General features: G+C 46.1%; 2 protein-coding genes across 2 annotated transcripts; one reads left to right on the forward strand and one right to left on the reverse strand.

The window, feature by feature from the left end:
* Positions 1 to 117: 117 nt before the first annotated feature.
* smx5 lies at positions 118 to 2861 on the forward strand. Its single transcript, XM_030727741.1, has 5 exons — positions 118 to 197; positions 380 to 447; positions 1285 to 1315; positions 1404 to 1463; positions 2448 to 2861. The coding sequence occupies exons 1-5, from the start codon at positions 195 to 197 to the stop codon at positions 2571 to 2573; spliced, it is 288 nt and encodes a 95-aa protein (XP_030583601.1). The 5' UTR covers positions 118 to 194; the 3' UTR covers positions 2574 to 2861.
* A 1046-nt stretch (positions 2862 to 3907) lies between these two features.
* Positions 3908 to 18143, reverse strand: bcl6aa (BCL6A transcription repressor a). Its single transcript, XM_030727902.1, is given in 13 exon segments — positions 3908 to 5173; positions 5259 to 5396; positions 5589 to 5719; positions 5803 to 5970; positions 6054 to 6235; positions 6466 to 7003; positions 7006 to 7421; positions 7511 to 7732; positions 7856 to 7871; positions 7874 to 7972; positions 7975 to 8025; positions 11114 to 11206; positions 17526 to 18143. Coding segments are annotated over 13 exon segments (2226 nt in total). The 5' UTR covers positions 17554 to 18143; the 3' UTR covers positions 3908 to 5029.
* Between the last annotated feature and the right edge of the window lie 731 nt (positions 18144 to 18874).

An 18874-nucleotide genomic window follows, 5' to 3' on the forward strand; every position in this document is an offset into this window, starting at 1 on the left:
TAAAAAAGTTCAGTGAGTTAGATCAAAAACACACCTGTGCAGGTAACTCAGGTTCACGTGTGTGCCCGTTGAGCGCTCCTCTGTCGCTCCCGTGTGGCGCTTGTTAGTTATTGCACCCTGGTGCGTCGCAGGAATATCAACGGGTTGACACGTCATCAACAGGCGCCGCAGAGCTACAGGAAGGCATCAGCGACATGGTGAGAAACGGTGATTATAATGGAGGTGTTTGTGTGAATTTTGTCCGTTTTGTGCAGCGTTGGTGGCGGATGGCCGCAGCCTCGGGGAGCCGCTGCCCCGCGCGGGGCTCGCCGTGGCGCTGCGGCTCGCCGCCGCCGCGCTGGACGCGCCGCTAACGTCCTCGTCTGCTTGTCCTCCGCAGCTTTTTTACTCGTTTTTCAAGTCTCTGGTGGGGAAGGACGTCGTGGTGGAGCTCAAAAATGACCTGAGGTCAGTATTGCTGCGCGGCTCAGCCCCGGGACAGGCTCCGGTTACTTCAGGTTTAATTCCAGCTTTGGTGGTGTGGGTGGCATTTTCAGATGGTAATATTTAAGAATATGAATCCAGTACAAACAACCCAGTTACCACCTGTGACCTACTGGGTGCTTTGGTTTGCGAGGTGTATTTACGGTGTATTTACGGTGTATGGTACCATGGGGACTTCCGTGTTACAGTGGGAGGCGTTAGGCAGCGACCAGTGGCTTCGTTCTGAGCTCAGACTGACCTGTGGTTTCACCTGTGGTCACGCTCCCTGTTTTTCTGGATGAAGGTTGAAGTGCCTTTGAACAGGATAAAACTGGACTAAATGCAGCTTAAAGCTGTGAGTCCAGCAGCCTGTCAGGTTTTAAAGTGAGCTGGAAAATTCAGGAGAATTCCAGCTTCATGGATCTGATAATCCGAGCTGGGAAAACCGTTCTTTGAGCTCAGAGTCATGAAGCTTATGTCAGAGCTTTCATTACAAACGTAGGATGTACCATCCCACGATGAAACAACACGCTTGAGGTTTGAAGGTTTCGCCGCTTCCTCAATGTGTCCACATGTAGAATGAAGGTGTGACTTCTCTTGTTGGTGGTGTCGTCATTGCTTATGTGGACAAAGTGTACATTTATTAAAGAATTATATTTTGATAGTTCTGCAGAAATATCAATACATTAAATGTGCTTGTCCTGAAAATACTGAAAGCAGGAAGAACAAACGTAGCTTCACCTGACTGTGGTTACCTGCTCCTGAGCCTCATAATCATAAGCTGCTTCGTGTTGCTGAGCAGAGTCTGTGCTTCTCTTTCAGCATCTGTGGGACTCTTCATTCTGTCGACCAGGTAGGAAGTCCTCATTTACTGGCTTCATTTTAAAACGGCGTGTCGGCCTTTGTTTTTTCACACGGCGCTCCTCTGCTTTGTGTTTCAGTACCTGAACATTAAGCTCACAGACATCAGCGTCACAGACCCGGAGAAATATCCACACATGGTGAGTTCAGGTCCTGCAGACGGGACCTGTTTGTTCCCACGCTCAGGAGGTGAATACAGGAAATGAGAGTGGAGACAAACAGGCCGTCACCGGTTACAGTGGAAGTCTTTAACATTCATGTAAAAGGCAGAAAAATGGCTGCTGCGGTGCACTGACGAGCTTTTTAAAAACTATCTAAATTCTCTTAAACAAATGGATTGATCATAAATATTGGTGCTTCAGAGGAGGTCGCTTTCAGGCTGATCTTCATCATATGAACTTCTCGGATGTTTCGTATCCTTTCAGAGAAATTTCCTGATTTCCTGGTTGTCCTTTAAAAAAGGCTCTGTCAAATATCATCAGCTGACACTGCGGTTAACAATAAACCCTATAAAATGTTTCCAGAGCCTTTTATAAAGGATAACCAGGAAATCAGGAAATTTCTCTGAAAGGATATGAAACATTCGATAGGGTTTATTGTTAACCGCACTGTCAGCTGATGAAAAAAAGAGCCGCAGGTGTGTGAGAGGGAGAAACTTCCTATGAAGAAGTCCTGCCCTCGCTGTGGCTTCCTGCTGGAATATTTAATGTGGGACGTTTTCATTTCTGCTCAATCAGCTGATGATGAAGTTTCCTGAATCCTCCACACACAGTGATGTATGTTTAGTCTCATTCACCCAAATAAGACACCAGCTTCTCCCAAATATGCAAATGTTTTTCATTATTATGCTTTCCAGTCTCATTGTACATCCTGTATAATGACAATAAAGGCATTCTATTCTATTTACATATAAAATGCCAGATTTCCGTATTTGTTACATTTCTTCATCATGTGTGTGAGCTCACCTTCAGACTTTGTAAAGAGGAGAAGAAGGTTATTTATTATTCTAATGCAACATCAGCAACACGACCGTAAAGTCGTGCTGCTGGTTGGAGTGTTTATCAGAAACGGGCAGCATCAGCTGCGGCGCTGCGTTCACGTCCCACTCTGTTTCATTTCCACAGCTGTCGGTGAAAAACTGCTTCATCCGTGGATCGGTGGTCCGCTACGTTCAGCTGCCTGCAGATGAGGTGGACACGCAGCTGCTGCAGGACGCCGCGCGGAAGGAAGCCATGCAGCAGAAGCAGTGATGGGGCGGGGGGGGGCAGGGGGCGGGGTTAGGGTTTGTACGTTTGTGCAGCCGCTTTATCTCTGAAAACATTGTTTGACATGAGGGATCATTTGCAGAAAGGTTTTGTTCAGAGTTTCGACGTCTTTGTTTGATCCTGTTTTCATTTAGTTTTAAAGAAATGAACCAATCAGAGAGGAAGCCTGCTGCGATGTTTAGGGTTCATAACAGGAACTGTTTTTGCTTATTGGCTTAAATTGTGGCTTTTTTTTTAATGTCTGGGGAATAAAAACTTTTATTTATATTTCCATGAAGTTTGTGATTTTTAAGGATTCTGTTGGTGACGTGTTGGAGGAGTTTCCAGTGTTTTTGAGCCCTCAGTTTAAAGCCCGAGTCTGCTGTTTGTTCAGGAGTTTTTAATAACCAGCTCTGAGCATCAGTCTCATCCTCTGTGATCAGGCTCCTCGAGCTTTGATCAGTGTGAAATATTATCATAGTCTAAAGTATTAAGTAAGCTACGTTCACGAGTACTGGAATGTATTAGAAAGGAAATCTGAGGCAGAAGCTGGAAGATGATCCTGGGATCAGCTGCAGGGAAAAATGAGACCTTTCATGTGCTGCAGGCTGATCCTGAGCCTGGAAGTTTACCCAGAATGCACTTTTTCAACTTCAGTATCAGAAATGGCTCAAACTTCCAGGCTGGTTTCTGCTGCAGTTTATTCAAACTGTCACAGTGGGTTTGTATGTATGAATGGCATCTTTGTATTTTCAGGGGTGTAATAATTCAAAGCCAGGAGAGTTCACCTGCTTTGGTTTTTGAAAGGATGCTGAAACGACCCGTTAATCTGATACAGGAATGTGTTTCTCGCCCTGTGCGCTCCCCTTTATCTGTTACTGTCAGACGTCGGAGTCATTAATGATGATTCATGCGACTCGCCTGTATTTCTGCAGCAGGACATGTTTCTGATTACAAGTGGAAAGTTACAATCAAATGAAACTTAGAACGTTAACAAACCCTCACACATCGTTCCCACAGCTTTCCAGTATGAACCCGACTCACGCGGTGGAAATAAAAATCCTAACGACTCACTTTCAGGGGCTGAAAATGTGAACAAATGAAGTTATAAAGTTTCTCACTGAGTGCTTTTTTTCTTTAGAGGGAAAAATAAACATTTCTGTTTATTCGAGGATGTGAAATCTTCATCGTGACTGAAGTAAAAATCCTGTGAGGTGAAATCACTGAAGTTGGAGTTTGAAGTTTGTATCTGAGGGCAGGGTTTCAGGAAAGGGAACCCGTGTCTGCAGATCGAGGCTGACTCCTCGTTAACGCGAAACAATGAGGCGCCCACTCTGGAGTTAATACATAGAAATCCAATACCTTTATTTTACATTCATACATCTATAACGTACAATAATTTTAATGCAGTTAAAAAAAAACGTCCAATCCAAAAACAAGTCCTGAAGATTTACAATGATGAGTCTGCATGTTCAAAGGTTGGTGACAAGCATTTAAAAATACACACACACACTCACAGGGAGCCAGGACAAGTGGCGTCCTTGAGTTGTACCTTAACAGAGCCGGGCTGAATGGAGAGGAATTCAGTCACCATAGAGAAAGGCACATTGAATACACAGTGTATCTACAAAACAGAAAACCTCGACATTTACACAACTTTTACCGTAGGATCTAGAACAATGAGCAAAACTGTAAACCTTCACTTATGAAAACAACCAACAGAAGTCACATCTATACAAATACATCTGAAGCAAAATGTTTTCTTGGTCATTACAAAGCAGTACCTTGAAATGCATTTCAACACTTAGATTGGCTCTGCCAGCAGAGAGCAATCCCACGGATAGAATTACACAATATGTCACAATATTTATGCAGTTGCCCACTTGATGCACGCCCAAAACTGGCAACGGTTGGAGAGTACCTCATGCACGTCCTCAGACAGCAGCAGTCGTCTGATATGTTTCCAATGACAGCTTTTATTCCCCGCTCACGTGAACATGGCAACCTGACAACGTGTACGTACATCTACATAAAAATCGTGTATAGACAACTCTATACAGCCACGAGTCCCGTTATCTTAAAATATATGTACCACCCGTCAAAATTTTCAATACTTTCAGAAAAGTAAGTTCTCTGATATAAAATACTGTATTTCCAAAAAACTGATTGTTTACATTCCACCCTTCTCAACAAAATAAAGCTTTATATTCGTCCCCTCGAAGCTTAAAAACACTCCCCACATACATATATATTCATATCTATATAGAAACAATAAAGTGACTAAGACGCCGTGCGGCTCTACGTTCACATGTAGTGGAAACCCGTTTAGAATGGCATTCACAGCCAATTTATATGTCTAATAAACACAGTGTGGCACTACAATTTTGGATGATTGTACAGGTCGGGGTTCATAAATGCCGAGGTCGAGATGGCCTCTGTTAAAGCTGCTTCGGTCACCCGGCTCAGCATGCTTTCGTCAGGTCGGTGGGCATGTCTGCCGTGGACATGCGGTACTGGATCTTTGTGTTGGTGATGGCGCCGTGCTTCTGTCGGAGATGCAGCCGGAGCTGACTCTTGTGGCGGAAGTGCAAGTTGCATTTTTCGCACTGAAAGAGAAAGCGGAGCGGCGTTATTTTCAGCCATTTCAGTTACAGACAGAGCGTTTAGCGTTTCAGGAAGTGCCGTTCTCACATGGTAGGGCGTTTCTCCGGTGTGTATGCGCAGGTGGCTCTTCAGCGTCTGCAGGTGACGGAAGCGCGTTCCACAGATCTCGCATGGATACGGCTTCTCGCCCGTGTGGATCAACACATGAGCGCGCAGATGAGCAACCTGGAAAAAAAAAAAAAAAGTCAAAGACTCTCATTAAACATATCAGTGCCACAGCGCCTCCGTGGGTGCTGCAGCTGAGCTAAAAATAGCTGCAGCTGCCCGTAATTACAGCTCAGATTCCAGTATTAGCGCCACTGGCTGAAAATGTGCTTTAAGACCAGCTCGAGGTTTTCGATGCCGGGCTGTGATTACCTGTACAAAACGAGCTCCACACGTCTCACATTTGTATGGCTTCTCTCCTGAGTGGATGCGGGTGTGAGTCTTGAGGTTGGCTGGTCTGTTGAACTGAGCGCCGCAGATATTACAGCGATACGGCTTCTCTCCTGAAAACGAGAACAAGCGCTTCAGATGTGAGCGGCCTAGAAAGCCGACAGGTCAGAGAGATGATCGGAGCCGACTCTTTTACCTGTGTGGACAGTCTTGTGGCTGGCCAGGTTGCCCTTGTAGCGGAAAGCAGCCTGGCAGCGGTCACACTTGTATGGCTTGTCGCTGTGTACTTGAAGCATGTGTTGTTTCAGAGCTTCGTCTTCAGCGAATTTGGAGTCACATTCGTTACAGAAGAACGTGCCGTTTTCTGCTCCACGGGAAACCAAAAGTTAAAGTGTGCTCCTAAAGCACTCGCAATCATTTGGATGGGAAAAGAACTCCCGAACTCACCACAGCTGGAGTCTGAATATTCCGAATGAAGCTCTGCCATGTCCTCTGACAGACGGGACCGGGAGTTGTTGGGACAGACTTCTGAGTGCTGCGGGGACGCGGAGCCGCAGGACGAGCACGTGAGGCGGTTCAGGTAGTGTGGAGGGCGGCCGTCGCCGTTCCTCAAAGAGCCCTCGAGTGCACTGCAGACACAAAAACAGACTTTTCACACCGACGCCTTCACGTTTATCAGAGATGTGACTTCAAAATGACGTCCCTGAAACGAGCCTGCCTGAAAGCTCAAATGCAGAACACTGGATTTATAAGGAAAAGCCTCCTCTGCTCATACTACAATCTATTTAAATCATATCCAGCATGTTTTTCTCGTCTTGTTCAAAGCATGCAGCTGCGTATTCGGGGAGGGGGGACCTACCTGTTGATGATGTTGTTGAGACGACTGGCCTGGGGCACCGGCAGATCCTCGCTGTGATCCTCGTTGCTTTTGCTCGTCGTTTGCGGGTCGAGGTTCTCCGAGTCGCTGGGGTGGAGGTAGGGTTGCAGGGCGAGGCGCTGAGGCGAGTGAAGCCCGGGATCCCGTAGCCCCACCTTGTCGTCCTTGGCGCTCTGATTCAGCACGATGAACTTGTACTTCTTCCAGTTGCGAGCTTTGGGGTCCTGCGTGCCTTGTGGTGTTTGGGCTCCAGCAGCCTGGGAGAGGCCAGCGTTCTTGCTGCTGCTGGACTCTGTCGGGGAGTTGGGCTGGCAGTCTGATTTGAGGGGGCTCTGCGGGCTGCTCATGAGGCTCTTGCGTCCAGTGGAGGAGATTCCCAGGGGATAGTGCTGATGGATTAGATCTTCCTCAGCCTGAGGAGCGTGCTCTTTGCCCGAGTCTTTCTGGTGCTCGAGGCTCAACATGGGAAATGCACGCTTCCTCGTGCTGAGGCCGACAGACTGGCCGACCCCCTCGTGGCTTTCTTCCTCATCTCATCGTCTCTCCCTACCTCCCTGGAAGCATAGGTGGTGGAGTGAATGATGCTGGAGGAGCCAATGGCCCTGGCGTAGTCTGCCCTGATGCCGCTATCGTGTGGAGGACAGTGCTTGTGGTGGATGCTGCTCTTCGAAAGGTCAGCAAAAGCGTTTTTGGTATCCGTCAGCTTGCAGAGAGGGAAGGGGAATCCTGGCATCGGAAACTGCCCGTAGAGATGGTAGTTGCTGGGGGTGCTGACCCCGCTGAACATGTTTGAACCGTAGGGCCTGCCGTCCCTGAACGGAGCTACTCGGCTGTGCAAACTGTCAACAACATCGTGGGGTCTGTAAGCGTGGACATCCTGAGGTAAAACCAGGGGACTGACCAGAAACTCGTCTCTGGGCAGCTTGGCAGACGGATCGCTGTGGAGAGAACGAGGAAGCCGTAAACACGGAGATGCTCGTCATCACACGTTTATACTCATCTGTAATAAAAACTGTCTTCCACCCACCTGGATTTGATGAATCTGTGGCAGGTGTCGACAACGTGGTCCATCTGCAGGTAGATGGCTGTATTCATGATAGCCATGATCAGACTCTCCTTTAGTGTGAGACGGGAGGTGTACATAAACTCTAGCAGGATGGCAAAGCCCTCTGGGTCCACCTTTGGGTCCAGACTGATAGCACTGAGGTTGCACTTGTGGGAGTCAGTGAAGATAGTGTAAAACAGCCCACTGAAAAGGAGGGACACAGGAGCATGCACAGATCAGTCACTTCTTCAAAACACACACACACACACACAGAGAGAGAGAAGCAGCAGAAAAACTGGCTTCAAAGCTGGCTTTAGTTACACACACCTGCAAGCCATGAGACGGTCTTGTGTGCACGAAACTGCTGCCTGTTAACCAGGATGGTGACATCTGTGAGGATATCTCTGCTGCGCAGCCGGTTCAGGTTGAGCAGAACGTCACTGCGTGGCGTGTGAACTGTATGCAGCTGTCTGCTGCGCAAGCCATTTTATCAAGTTCTGGAAAAAGGAGAAAAAAGCAGAAAGATTATTTCACCAAAGACAAGAACAAAAAGAAAACGGGCTTTATTTGGCTGCAGTGGCTCAGAGCGCATCTGGGCTGAAGTTCCTGCTGATCCTCTGAAGGCAGCACGCACATCACCAGAAGGCGGCGCCATTTATTAAGTAAACACTGTCTAGACATTTAAATTTCTTCCTTTGGAGTCATTTCTCTCCCTCTCTGGACCTTTGGTGAACAGCTTCTCTTTGATTATTTACACCAGCATTTTAATGACCAGAGCGGACATTAATATTCACAATAAAAATCTGTATTTTTAAACATAATTTTCAGAAAGAGAAAAAGTTGAGAATGTACTTCAAATGTGTGCACAAACACCTGCGCATTACTTGGTAATTAGAAGTAGAATGAGCGTCACAAAGTGAGCTCGGGCTCTGCTTCCGCGCAGCGGAAGTCGCAGCTGGGAAAATCAGGGAACTCGTTTCAGTTCAGTTTTTACTCAGAACTTTCTGAGCGCACAACATCCACTTTTTAATTCATCCGCAAGATGTCCTCACCATGACACTCTGTGAACTCTTACCGGCGCAGCTGGGAGGTTTGCCGAGTGAGAGTTTGACTCGTTTGCTGTGGCAGAGCCGGTGAAGCCCCGAGCGCAGCTCGCCGGCGTCTTCGTGCGCATTTCTGGGTCACTGACTTTTTAGCGAAAACTAACATTTAATGAAGTCAAGGAAGAACAGGCTTTCTAAGACGGCGCGGGACTCACGGCAGGATCTTTACTGCAGTGTAACTGGATATGTCCGAAAATAGAAGCAGAAAGAATGCACCTAGAGTGACTGAAGCACTTTCTTCTGTATTTCTGAATTAGAAAATGTGTTGGGAGGACGGCAGCTGTAAAAACCCGATTTAAATGAGGGGCTGCAGGAAGAGCTTCGGTTTTGATTTGGATGTAACGGCTCCAACTGCGCGTAAATAACTGCATAACCGAAAGTGCGCGCGGCTGGGTGAAAACATCTCAACTCGGCGCAGTTTGGTTATCTTGCAGCGAACTGTCACAGTGGAAACATAAGAGACAACTTGTAGCCTCTGCCGCGGAAAAACACACACACACTCGCACACGCCTTCCAACTCTAATATTTCCGCTACAGTGTTACGGTAACAGGAGGGCTCGTTCGGCGCAGCTCTCCGCGCTCCATTAGAGCAAATAACCGAGTAGAAGTGTTCGGAACCCGCGGCTGCCATGCTGCCAGCAAAGTTGGTGTGACAGCCTAACCCTGAGCTCACACAAAGTGAGCCAGAGAGCGGATGAACGCAGCCAGCCAGCCGCATCTGATTCACGCGACCCCGGACAGCGCGCGCACAGCGCTCCGGAGCCGCGCGGAGTCACCCGGCCCCGGCGTTATTACAGCTTTATGACAGGACGGGCTGTCAGCGCGACGAAGCGGAGCTTCGGCACAGCGGCGCGGAGCGGGGGCTGCGGTCCGCCCCGCTGCTTCACGGCGAGCAGCGCAGCGCCGACACGCGAGAGCGCGGCGGGGCTGTCAACCCGCAGCAGCCTCTCCAGAGTTTCGACCCTGTCACAGCCTCTCTGACACCCCGACAGCACAAAAAGCACAAGCAGACATGTCTAAAACAGCAGCAACACACAACACATAACAACTTGGCGCCAAATTAAAGCCAAAAAATGGAATTTAAAAAATCACCTGGTAGCGCTTTCCTAGAAACTTCTTGCATCACCACTTCTAAGAACCCCAGTTCTAAGAATCAGACGAGCACAATTCTCGGAATTTGAGCCCGGGACCGTACCACTCCTCCGGGGCCAGGGAGAGACGCCTCCCCACCTGCGCACCCAAACGACCCATTTCCAAAGCAGATATTCCGCAGATTTTTACGCGCAGCGGCTTTTAGAGCGAGGAAACGTAGACGCAGCGCTTAAACCGGCGCACAAATGTGTATAATTTTTAAAAAATATGAAAAACGAGGTGTCGTTTCCCCCCGCTTTTTGGTTCAATCCGCAGTCACAGGACGTCGAGCAGGCAACGTCATCAGTTCCTTAAACCCGGCCCCGAAATTCTCAGAACTAATATATTCCGTGACTTAAGCAGCGCAGCGTTCGGCTGCATTTAACACACAGACTGTCCATGTGCCGCACACAGACAGACCTCTGACCGGCTCGCTCTCTCCGTGTCCGGCTCTCTGTGCTCTTAGGGCTCCGCTGTGACCACGTACACGGAGAATACTGCGAGTCACCGCCAAAAGGAAGCCTTGATAGATTCATTATTCACGAGTCTGTAGGCAGCCTGTTGAGCAGCCTGGATGTTTCTCTCAGTTAATCAGATTTTGCACTCGGTAGGTTCAGAGTTTTTCTTGTGATGTTCTCACAGCGGTGTCTCGCTCTGCCTCTGCCTCTCGTTTCTGCGGTACAAGCAGACGAATCTGGGCTGATTGTGCCTTAAACAGCTGATTGTAAGTGAGCTCCGGGAAATGAACTTTGAGACTGTGTAGAAAACTTGTTGCATAAAGCATGACATGAGCTGAGGATGGGGCCCGCAGGGAGGCGGACGCATTTATATTTGTAATAATAATGTTTTAAATGGTGTGAGTCGGTGTCGTAGCGGGTGTTTTGGTGCTATATTATAATGTCATAGACGTGTAACTTGCTGTAGATGCACTTGTTCTGTTTTCCTGATCGCATTACTGGGATGTGCACATTTTAAATGCAAAGTGAAAGATTCCTGGAAAATTAATTAAATGCATTGCTGTGATTTTTTTCCCCCCTCACTCTACAAGTTTTTAATTTAAGGCATGTGTACTCGCTGTTGCATCATTTCTCAGAGTTGAGCAAGAATAAACTCCTCAGCCTACAAGTCGTGCTGTGTTTTACTTGCTGCTTTCCTCATCTGGAAGCAGCAGAACAAGAAGCAAGTGTGTCGATCAGTTTCATCCGTGCATCGAGGGGAGAAGTGGTGTGAATTTATGCACCGATTACTCGCTAATAGGTGGCTTCTGGGTCTCGTTTAGGGGGTGCCAATAACTGAAAAGTCCTATTCATTTCATGAGTTTGTGGGCTAGCGTTTACTGTCAGTGACTCACCCTGGAAACTTTGCTTGTGGTGATTCCAAACCACGGATTCCCCGTCTTTTCTCATCCCATTCACTCCTTGGCACAGAAGGAGCATTTGCTGAGCTGGAATATAACACAAAATAACAGTAATTATAGGATATTAGGCCGCTTTAAAGAGTGAATAACTGAGTTATGTCTCTTCAAGTGGAGTAGGTTTAATATTAGAAAAGCATCTTTTACTCCCCACATAATTCACATGTTTCTTGTGCTTTATGAGTTATGTAGAATCAATGAAATCAGTCATTTTACTGTGAAGATCAGACAGTGACTGAAGATACAGCCGTGTGAATTTCATGAAGCTGTCCCCACACACGCTGCCTTCCTCCTCCTCTCCACCTGTACATAAAGCCTGTGTGGAAGATCTTTTACCTTTATTGTAATTTAATACATTTATATAAAATTATTAGTATTTTTTTCTAATCTTCCACAGGTCACAAAATATTTTTAACACATCTGATAGCGCACGCTGATTTTTCCTTTCCCTCTGAATTCAGACTGTCTCCCTTTTTTTTTTTAACCCTTTGCACCAGCATTTCCCCATGGATCACCCGAGCATCCGCCCATCTGGATCCAGGATCCCCACTAAAAACACTCCAGGTGTTCACAAACCATTGGGGAGAGGGGAAAAAGTCCCCCAAATAATTAAGACGCGCGCTTTTACAGCAACCTCCGATTCAGCACTGCCAAATAAAGACTGTGTTGAGCTCCAAACAAAGAGCAGCGTCAACTTTATTTCAATCCACTTGGGGGATGTTTAAGGCGCTCCAGCACAGTTATGCATAATGCACGGCCATAAACCATCCAGGAGTTCGGAGAGAGTGTGTAATTTACCAGGGCCCCATGCTGTGCCGGCTATAGAAGGATGAGATAATTACTGCAAATCCTTGGCAAACTTTTACTCAACCAGATCGGAGCAAAAATAAATGACCCACTTACAGAGGACAGAGAGACGGTGCTGAATGGCTGATCAATACGCCCCCTGTGAACTGACGGAGAGTGTTTTATCACATTATCAACAGTTTAATCCTTGATCTGCTTTCAGGCCGTACAATTAAACAAGCGGTCGTGACGTCTGGCTCTGGGCTCCTTTGTCTGAGCAGCGCGCCGTTCAGAGGCAGCACAAACAGGCTGTGACAGTGATTCAGGTCTGACCGCACGGTAACAGCTGCACATTAAAATAAAAAGTAAAAAAATCTCGTACACTTCTGACACAATGTGAAACGTCTCTAAGCCGTATCATTGCCTATACTCGGAGCGTGATAGGTCATTGAATAGAAATGCCCACTGACAAAAGCCCGAGGCCCGGAGGTTGCCTCACTTTTTTTTTCATAAACTGCACACTTTTGTCTCGTTTCACAGCAAATTTCTGCCAACTTCAGTGTTCATTGTCAGCAAAGATGTGAGTGTGGAGTTTTGTTCTGAGAGGCATGATGCAACCGCACTGTAACACCAAACAGATAATGCTGTTAGCTACAGAGCTCTTTTTAGTTCCTTTCTTTAAAAGAATTTCTTTTTATATTGTTGAGTTTCACTTTTTTAACTCCATGCATCCCAGAAGCATTTTTTTCTTTCTGCGTTTGTCCACAACTAAGTTGCTCTTTGTTAAACACAATCACTACTGCAGGTCTGCAGAGCACCAGGCTCGCGTTACACATCTCATTGTATGGATTTATACATTTTCCCTTATCGCCGATTTGATGAGATCACTCTGACTCACAGCAGCACGAGGGGTATAAATAAATTTGCTTCAAAAGACTTTGTGTGCAGGTAGCTCATGTTCCTCAGAAGCCTGCCTCTTGCTTTTTAATTAACAGACGAGTCATATTCTGACATGAAATCATATCTGTTTGCAACAATCCTGCCGTGTGTGTCTGCACTCGCGCACTGAGGGCGAAAGCTGGCTTTCATACCACTTGACAATGTTAAACACACAGGAAGATTTCCAGCAGCTCCGAATGACAGCGATAAGAGGCGTGCAGACGCTCACACTTATCAAAAAGAAGAACAATGTAACAACAAGTGAATGTGACCATTTTTTTATCCACAGGGTATTTTCCCTAAATACTCATCAGTGTACTTTAAGATGTTCAATAGCAGAAGTGCTTAAAAGCTTTGCAGGAGATCTTTTTTTGTGTTATTTCCAAAACAAAAACATCCCCCTGCTCAGAGAAGTTCGCAGTGAGTTTTTTCAGTGCGCCGTGTGGGTAACCTTGAGTTCAGCAGTTTGCCTGTGCACACTACATGCTAAGGTTATAGTGAGAGCAGAGGCGTGATAGTAGGCTAGAATTCCAATTTAGTCAAATCAAAGCATGTAGATTCAGGACTTTCTCAAGGCCAGCTGAGAGCAGCCAGGAATGCAGTCTGGAGAGTTGAACTTGTTGGAATTTTCCACACATACCACAAACAGACTCCTGCCAGGGTGCCATCTGCTGGTTGATGGGTCAGTTTCTTGAGAATAAATAGTGGAAGCACGCCTCAATCGCTACCATCTCCACACGCTTTCACAATCTCAGGGTTTGCTTTTTCTTTCTCATGCCCATAGCTGCAAAACGCACAAGTGCTATGTGTGCATGGGAAGGAGTGTTGTTGTGGATTCAGTCTGGTATTTTAATGGAGGTATCCGCTCTCTGACAGGCAGCTTAGTGCAAGGATTCAAATGGTAAACAAGTGGGTCTTCTTTGCACCACCCTCAGTAATGATCCAATAAGAAGCATCTCTCTGAATCAACCCCCCCTTTCCTGCTCTACTGTCACAACACTATTAGTTAACATCAAGCTGCAATCTCAATATGCTGGAAGTGCATTGGAAATTTTTCAAGGCTCCTTCTTCTTCTTCTTCTTATCGCAGCATTTTTGTTTGTCTGTGTTTCCTGGCATGTGCATACGTGTATTCATAAATGTGCCATAACTGCGCAGGATCCACAGCACTGCACTCTCAAAGTAACGGATAAGAGGACCAGGCTGTTAGCAGCATGAATGCAGACTGACCTGAACACTGACAGCTTTATTATATGAGTCCCACTGTAGGAAAAGTTCCTGTGTAATTACAGTAAAATACCGACACAATGATTTGTCAGCATCTGTGCTCTTTAATGTTCCCATTGTAATCTCAATAAGCAGTTTTGTAATGTAAAAAAAAAAAATTATGCTATATCACATTAATATTAGCAGTTGTTTGGTTAACATTATACTATTATTTTAATGGCCCTATTATATTTTCAAGGAAGAGTCTTACTGTAAGGAAATCTAGAATATTAATAATCTGTTATTTCAGTGCTTCTTTATAATCTCAATAAACAGTTTCTTACTGCAAAAACAAGTATGGCCATGATTACTGTGAGTCTGGTTCCCATCAGTACTCGTGCTCACCAAAGAAGAAACACTGAATTATACTGTAGAAATTAACAGCAATCTGCACACGAACAAGGATGAATATTTTCTTTCCTCAAAGGCATGAACAGAATCCAGCTGTTTTACAGCAGTTTTCTTCAGACTGCTGTTCCTTCCACCTTCAAATATAATGATGCACTGATGAAAAGTAACCCAAGTTTATCTGATGGGAGTGTGTGTGTGTGTGTGTGTGTGTGTGTTGTCTCTCTGCACACACATGCTTCTGCAGTTCAGCGTACTCCTCTCACACTGTGATTGGACGTAATTGAGCCGCTGTTCAGCTCTTTGGTGAGAAAGCCATCAGTGACTCGAGAGTCTCACAGTAAAGTGATGCGCTGTAAACAAACCGAGCCCGCAGCTCGAGAACAATTCATTCCAAGGTTGCATTTGCACTGTTTGGGCAACAGGGGAAACATTTGGAGCACATTTTCTCCCCCTGTCAGAAGGTTTGTGGAGATGTAAACGGTCACGCTGAAGCTGCTAAACCAGTTTGAAGTGTTCACTCCTGCGTTTGTCGAGTAAAAGTAAAACTGAAGGGGAACGCTCAGCGGGAGCGCTGCTGCAAACATGTTGTGAGTCTGTGAGAAATTCACTGCAACAGATGCAGTTGCAGAGACGGAGCTCTGTGTCGCCCCCCCCCCCCCCCCCCCCCCCCCCCACCCCCCCCCCCCCCCCCCCCCCCCCCCCCCCCCCCCCCCCCCCCCCCCCCCCCCCCCCCCCCCCCCCCCCCCCCCCCCCCCCCCCCCCCCCCCCCCCCCCCCCCCCCCCCCCACCTCCTCCCCGGTTAACTGTTGCAGCTCTTCCTTTGCTGGTTTTTCCACTCTCTTGCCCCTGCACTCCATCATGCTGTGGCCCAATTTTGATTTCAACCATATCAAATTCTCCCGTGTTGAACTGCTTACACTGCCAGGTCAAAGTAGCTGCCTGCATCCAAAGCCAACTACTGATACTGGTCTACAGGGCTGGCTAAACAGGAATTACAAACACCTAGCTCCAGGCCACAGTTCAACAACAGCTACGCACAAAGCAGCAACACATCCAGCACTTCAGCTCCCTGTGTCTGCTGCTTCTGTGCTAGAAAACTCCTGAAATATGAATGCAGTACTGGGTAAAATTCTTGTTAGACTATACATTTTTAACTACCTCACATCCACATATGAGAGGTCACTGCAGGACTGCTTTCAGTGCAAACACGGCATCAGTCTTCATATTTTGGCCAAGGCTCCACATCTGCATCTGTTAGCATACAGCTGTTTTATTGTCAGCCTTTCTGCGGAGTCAGAACAATAAGTGGATTTTGACTGAGTGAGGAAACGTGGGATGAAAGGAATCCACCAAAACCCCACCGACGTGGATCCAAGCGGAGATAATTCCAGCATTTAATGTAAATAAAATATCAAGGAAAATATCATGCATAATTTATTAATGCACATTTACATTTCAAATATGCAAACAAAGAAAGAGCCGTGACTTTTTTTTTTTAATTACCCTCTCCTTTTTTCAGGCAATGCTTAAAACAAAATTTGTGCTAGTTTTGCTCAAAATACATTTCATTTTCTCGTGATGACTGACTGTCTCATCAGCACCCACACCCTCATTTCAGTTAATACATAAACCCAGACAGCTCCTTCTTCTAAATGATAGAGAAAACTCCCACGGTTCATATTTGCTGGAAAGAAATCAGCTCCTGTAACCGTCACACCTCATCAACCATTTGACCAAGTTTAAAATAAAGAGCTCCTTTTTGGCAGTGAATGCGTTTTTGATTGAAACTTAGTAACACTGACATGCTCTGCATCCCGCTGCGCCTTCATTAAAACCATCTCCACAGCCCAGGAAACGCCAGGTGGAAGTTCAAATTGTGACAGATCCTGTGCTCGACACATTCTCATAATCGTTATCTGCTCTACATCACGCACGCAGCCACCTTTGATATCTGCTGCACTTTCAGAGATCTTGAGCTCTGCATGCACGGGACCACAAGCAGTTCTTCGTAAACACCGCCACATAACAGAAAATTACATTTTCCAACCAAAGTGTGGATCGCACCGCGCACCAACGTTCTTTTAACTGTAAAATGAAACACTGAACCCAAACATTCAGCTTCTCACAGCACAGACTCACCTTTGTGTTTGTGTCCTTTGTGCACTCTCAGTTTTGAAGTGTACAGCTGGCATCAAAATCACAAGTGAATCAAAAAGCTCCCTGAAGCCGCTCATATCAGACGTCACTCGTGTTAAATGTCTATTTTACATGTTTTTACATACTGCAGATAAAAGCTTATTTATTGGAGTTGGTACTCCCATTTGCTTATCAGATGTCAGTTGTTTTATCGTAGCCTGCACTCACTCTATGTCCTTATTGTTACTTTGCATAGTTGTTCATGTTGCCAGCGAGCAGACAATTCAGCAGTGTATTGATCTGATCTCAGAGATTAGCAGAGTCACATGAAAGATATATGGAAATATACTGATTTATCAATCCAGGTGTCAGAGAGCCGGTGTTTCTGGCCTTCCTGTGAAGGTGTTTGGCTGTGAGCCATCCTGCTGAGCGCTGATGCTCCTACTCTGACTTCTCAGTGATGAATAAAAAGGTTTAATCGGGCTTGTTTGTCCTCTTTCAGAAGCTAAATCTGCAGTTTACTGAATGTTTTTTTTGGGTTTTAGGCACCTTAAGGGTTGCTGCTCAATTCCGTTGTACTCTAGTACAATGACAATAAAAGCTATCTATCTATCTATCTATCTATCTATCTATCTATCTATCTATCTATCTATCTATCTATCTATCTATCTATCTATCTAAATTAATTTTCCAATCAGAAGGTCAGACAGAGGAATTCAGTTTCTGATAATAACTTCACAGAATTCAGCCCCCTGTGAGATGATTTTTGGTGTCTCGTATTTCAGCTCATTAAAGCTGTGATCTACAAACCTGCACTGACATCTTTGTTCACTTTAACTCAGTGTTAATAAAACAGAAGAAAGAAGTCTCACCTTTTTTCTGCTGGAAGGAGTGAGGCATGATGGGATCTGTAGTGAGAATCAGGTGGCGGCGCTGATTTTTGAATTGCTCACTCAGTGAAGGAAGCGGAAGGGCCTCTGCTGTGGCTCCAAACACTTAATTTGTAGCCGGATGATGCTGGATGCAGAGGCAGGTCGGTGCAGAGCCTCGTCGCTGAAGGGGTGAAGCTGTTCTTCGGTGCAAAGGGCACCGAGGCTGCGAGCTGCCGGTGGAGAAGAAACGGTGAAGCCTCGTGTCTGTCGCTGCTGAGCAGGACGGGAACGCTTCTGGAAAGGCAGGCACGGCAGCGGGGCTGAAGTGAGTCAAATCGACTGAGCACGCTTCACGTTAGTGAAACGGTCCACAGGGCATCTCTGTGGCTCTCTGAGCTGATAGGCCGCCTGCACTCTAGCGTTCATTGATTGTAGCACTCACAGTCGCTCCACTTTTCCACGAATGCTAAAACCGTGGGGCAGGCTCAGTTTTGGGAAAAAAAAGAGAGAGAGATTAAACAGCCTGTAAAATAATCCCAGTTTTTCTATATATAATTCATTTGAATGAAGAGTCTTAAATCCCATTAAGCCATAGCAGCACAAACCATAGACTAGCAGTGCCTTTAACATGGAGGAACTCGGGCCATCTGCCAGATCAGTTTTCATATAGGCCAATGGCACATTGTTTTATAAACAGAGCTTTTATACGGCAAACATTTCAGTGTCCCGAGCATTAATCTACCTAAGCTGATCTCAATCCATGGAACTAGATATTGCTCTTTATAACTTGTCTACTGGAGGGGGTGTTATTACATCACACCAGCTGTCACTCCAACATGGCACGGCCAATAGGAAGGTCAGCAGTGTTTCTGCAGGAGAGAAAATTAGGGAGAAAATATCTGAAAAAAAGAGAAGCTAATATTTATTATGCTTTTTTTTTCATGTGGAAATAGCAACTAATTCAAATGTAGCTGCATCTCATTAAAATGTAATAATTTGATGGCAAAAACATAACACGACCGGTGCTTGATGAAGTACTTGTGAGCACGAGAATCCATAGTGTTAAAAGCATTTCGCCAAATGCATGTGCATCAGTTCTAATCGTACTTGACACCTGATGTTGAACTCAGATTAAATGAATACACATGCTGTCTGTGCAGATAAGCTCACCTCACCGGGTAAGAACTCCCAAAGCTCTTACCATTACCAGCATTACATGCTGCACAGCTTTACTGTGTCAGCTGCAGGCGCTGTGCTGGATATAAATGCTATCATCTTTATGGAAACGGATCACGTGGATGCATCGGAATGCGCACTCCTATGAGGAGAAAGTAAATATTGGAGAAAAG

The sequence above is a fragment of the Archocentrus centrarchus genome, chromosome 4, assembly GCF_007364275.1.
Source record: "Archocentrus centrarchus isolate MPI-CPG fArcCen1 chromosome 4, fArcCen1, whole genome shotgun sequence".
NCBI lineage: Eukaryota > Metazoa > Chordata > Actinopteri > Cichliformes > Cichlidae > Archocentrus > Archocentrus centrarchus.

Coding starts and splice junctions, on each gene's coding strand:
- smx5 (XM_030727741.1), top strand. Junction 1,316..1,403: donor CTCTTCATTCTGTCGACCAG/GTAGGAAGTCCT, acceptor TTTGTGTTTCAG/TACCTGAACATTAAGCTCAC. Junction 1,464..2,447: donor CGGAGAAATATCCACACATG/GTGAGTTCAGGT, acceptor TCATTTCCACAG/CTGTCGGTGAAAAACTGCTT.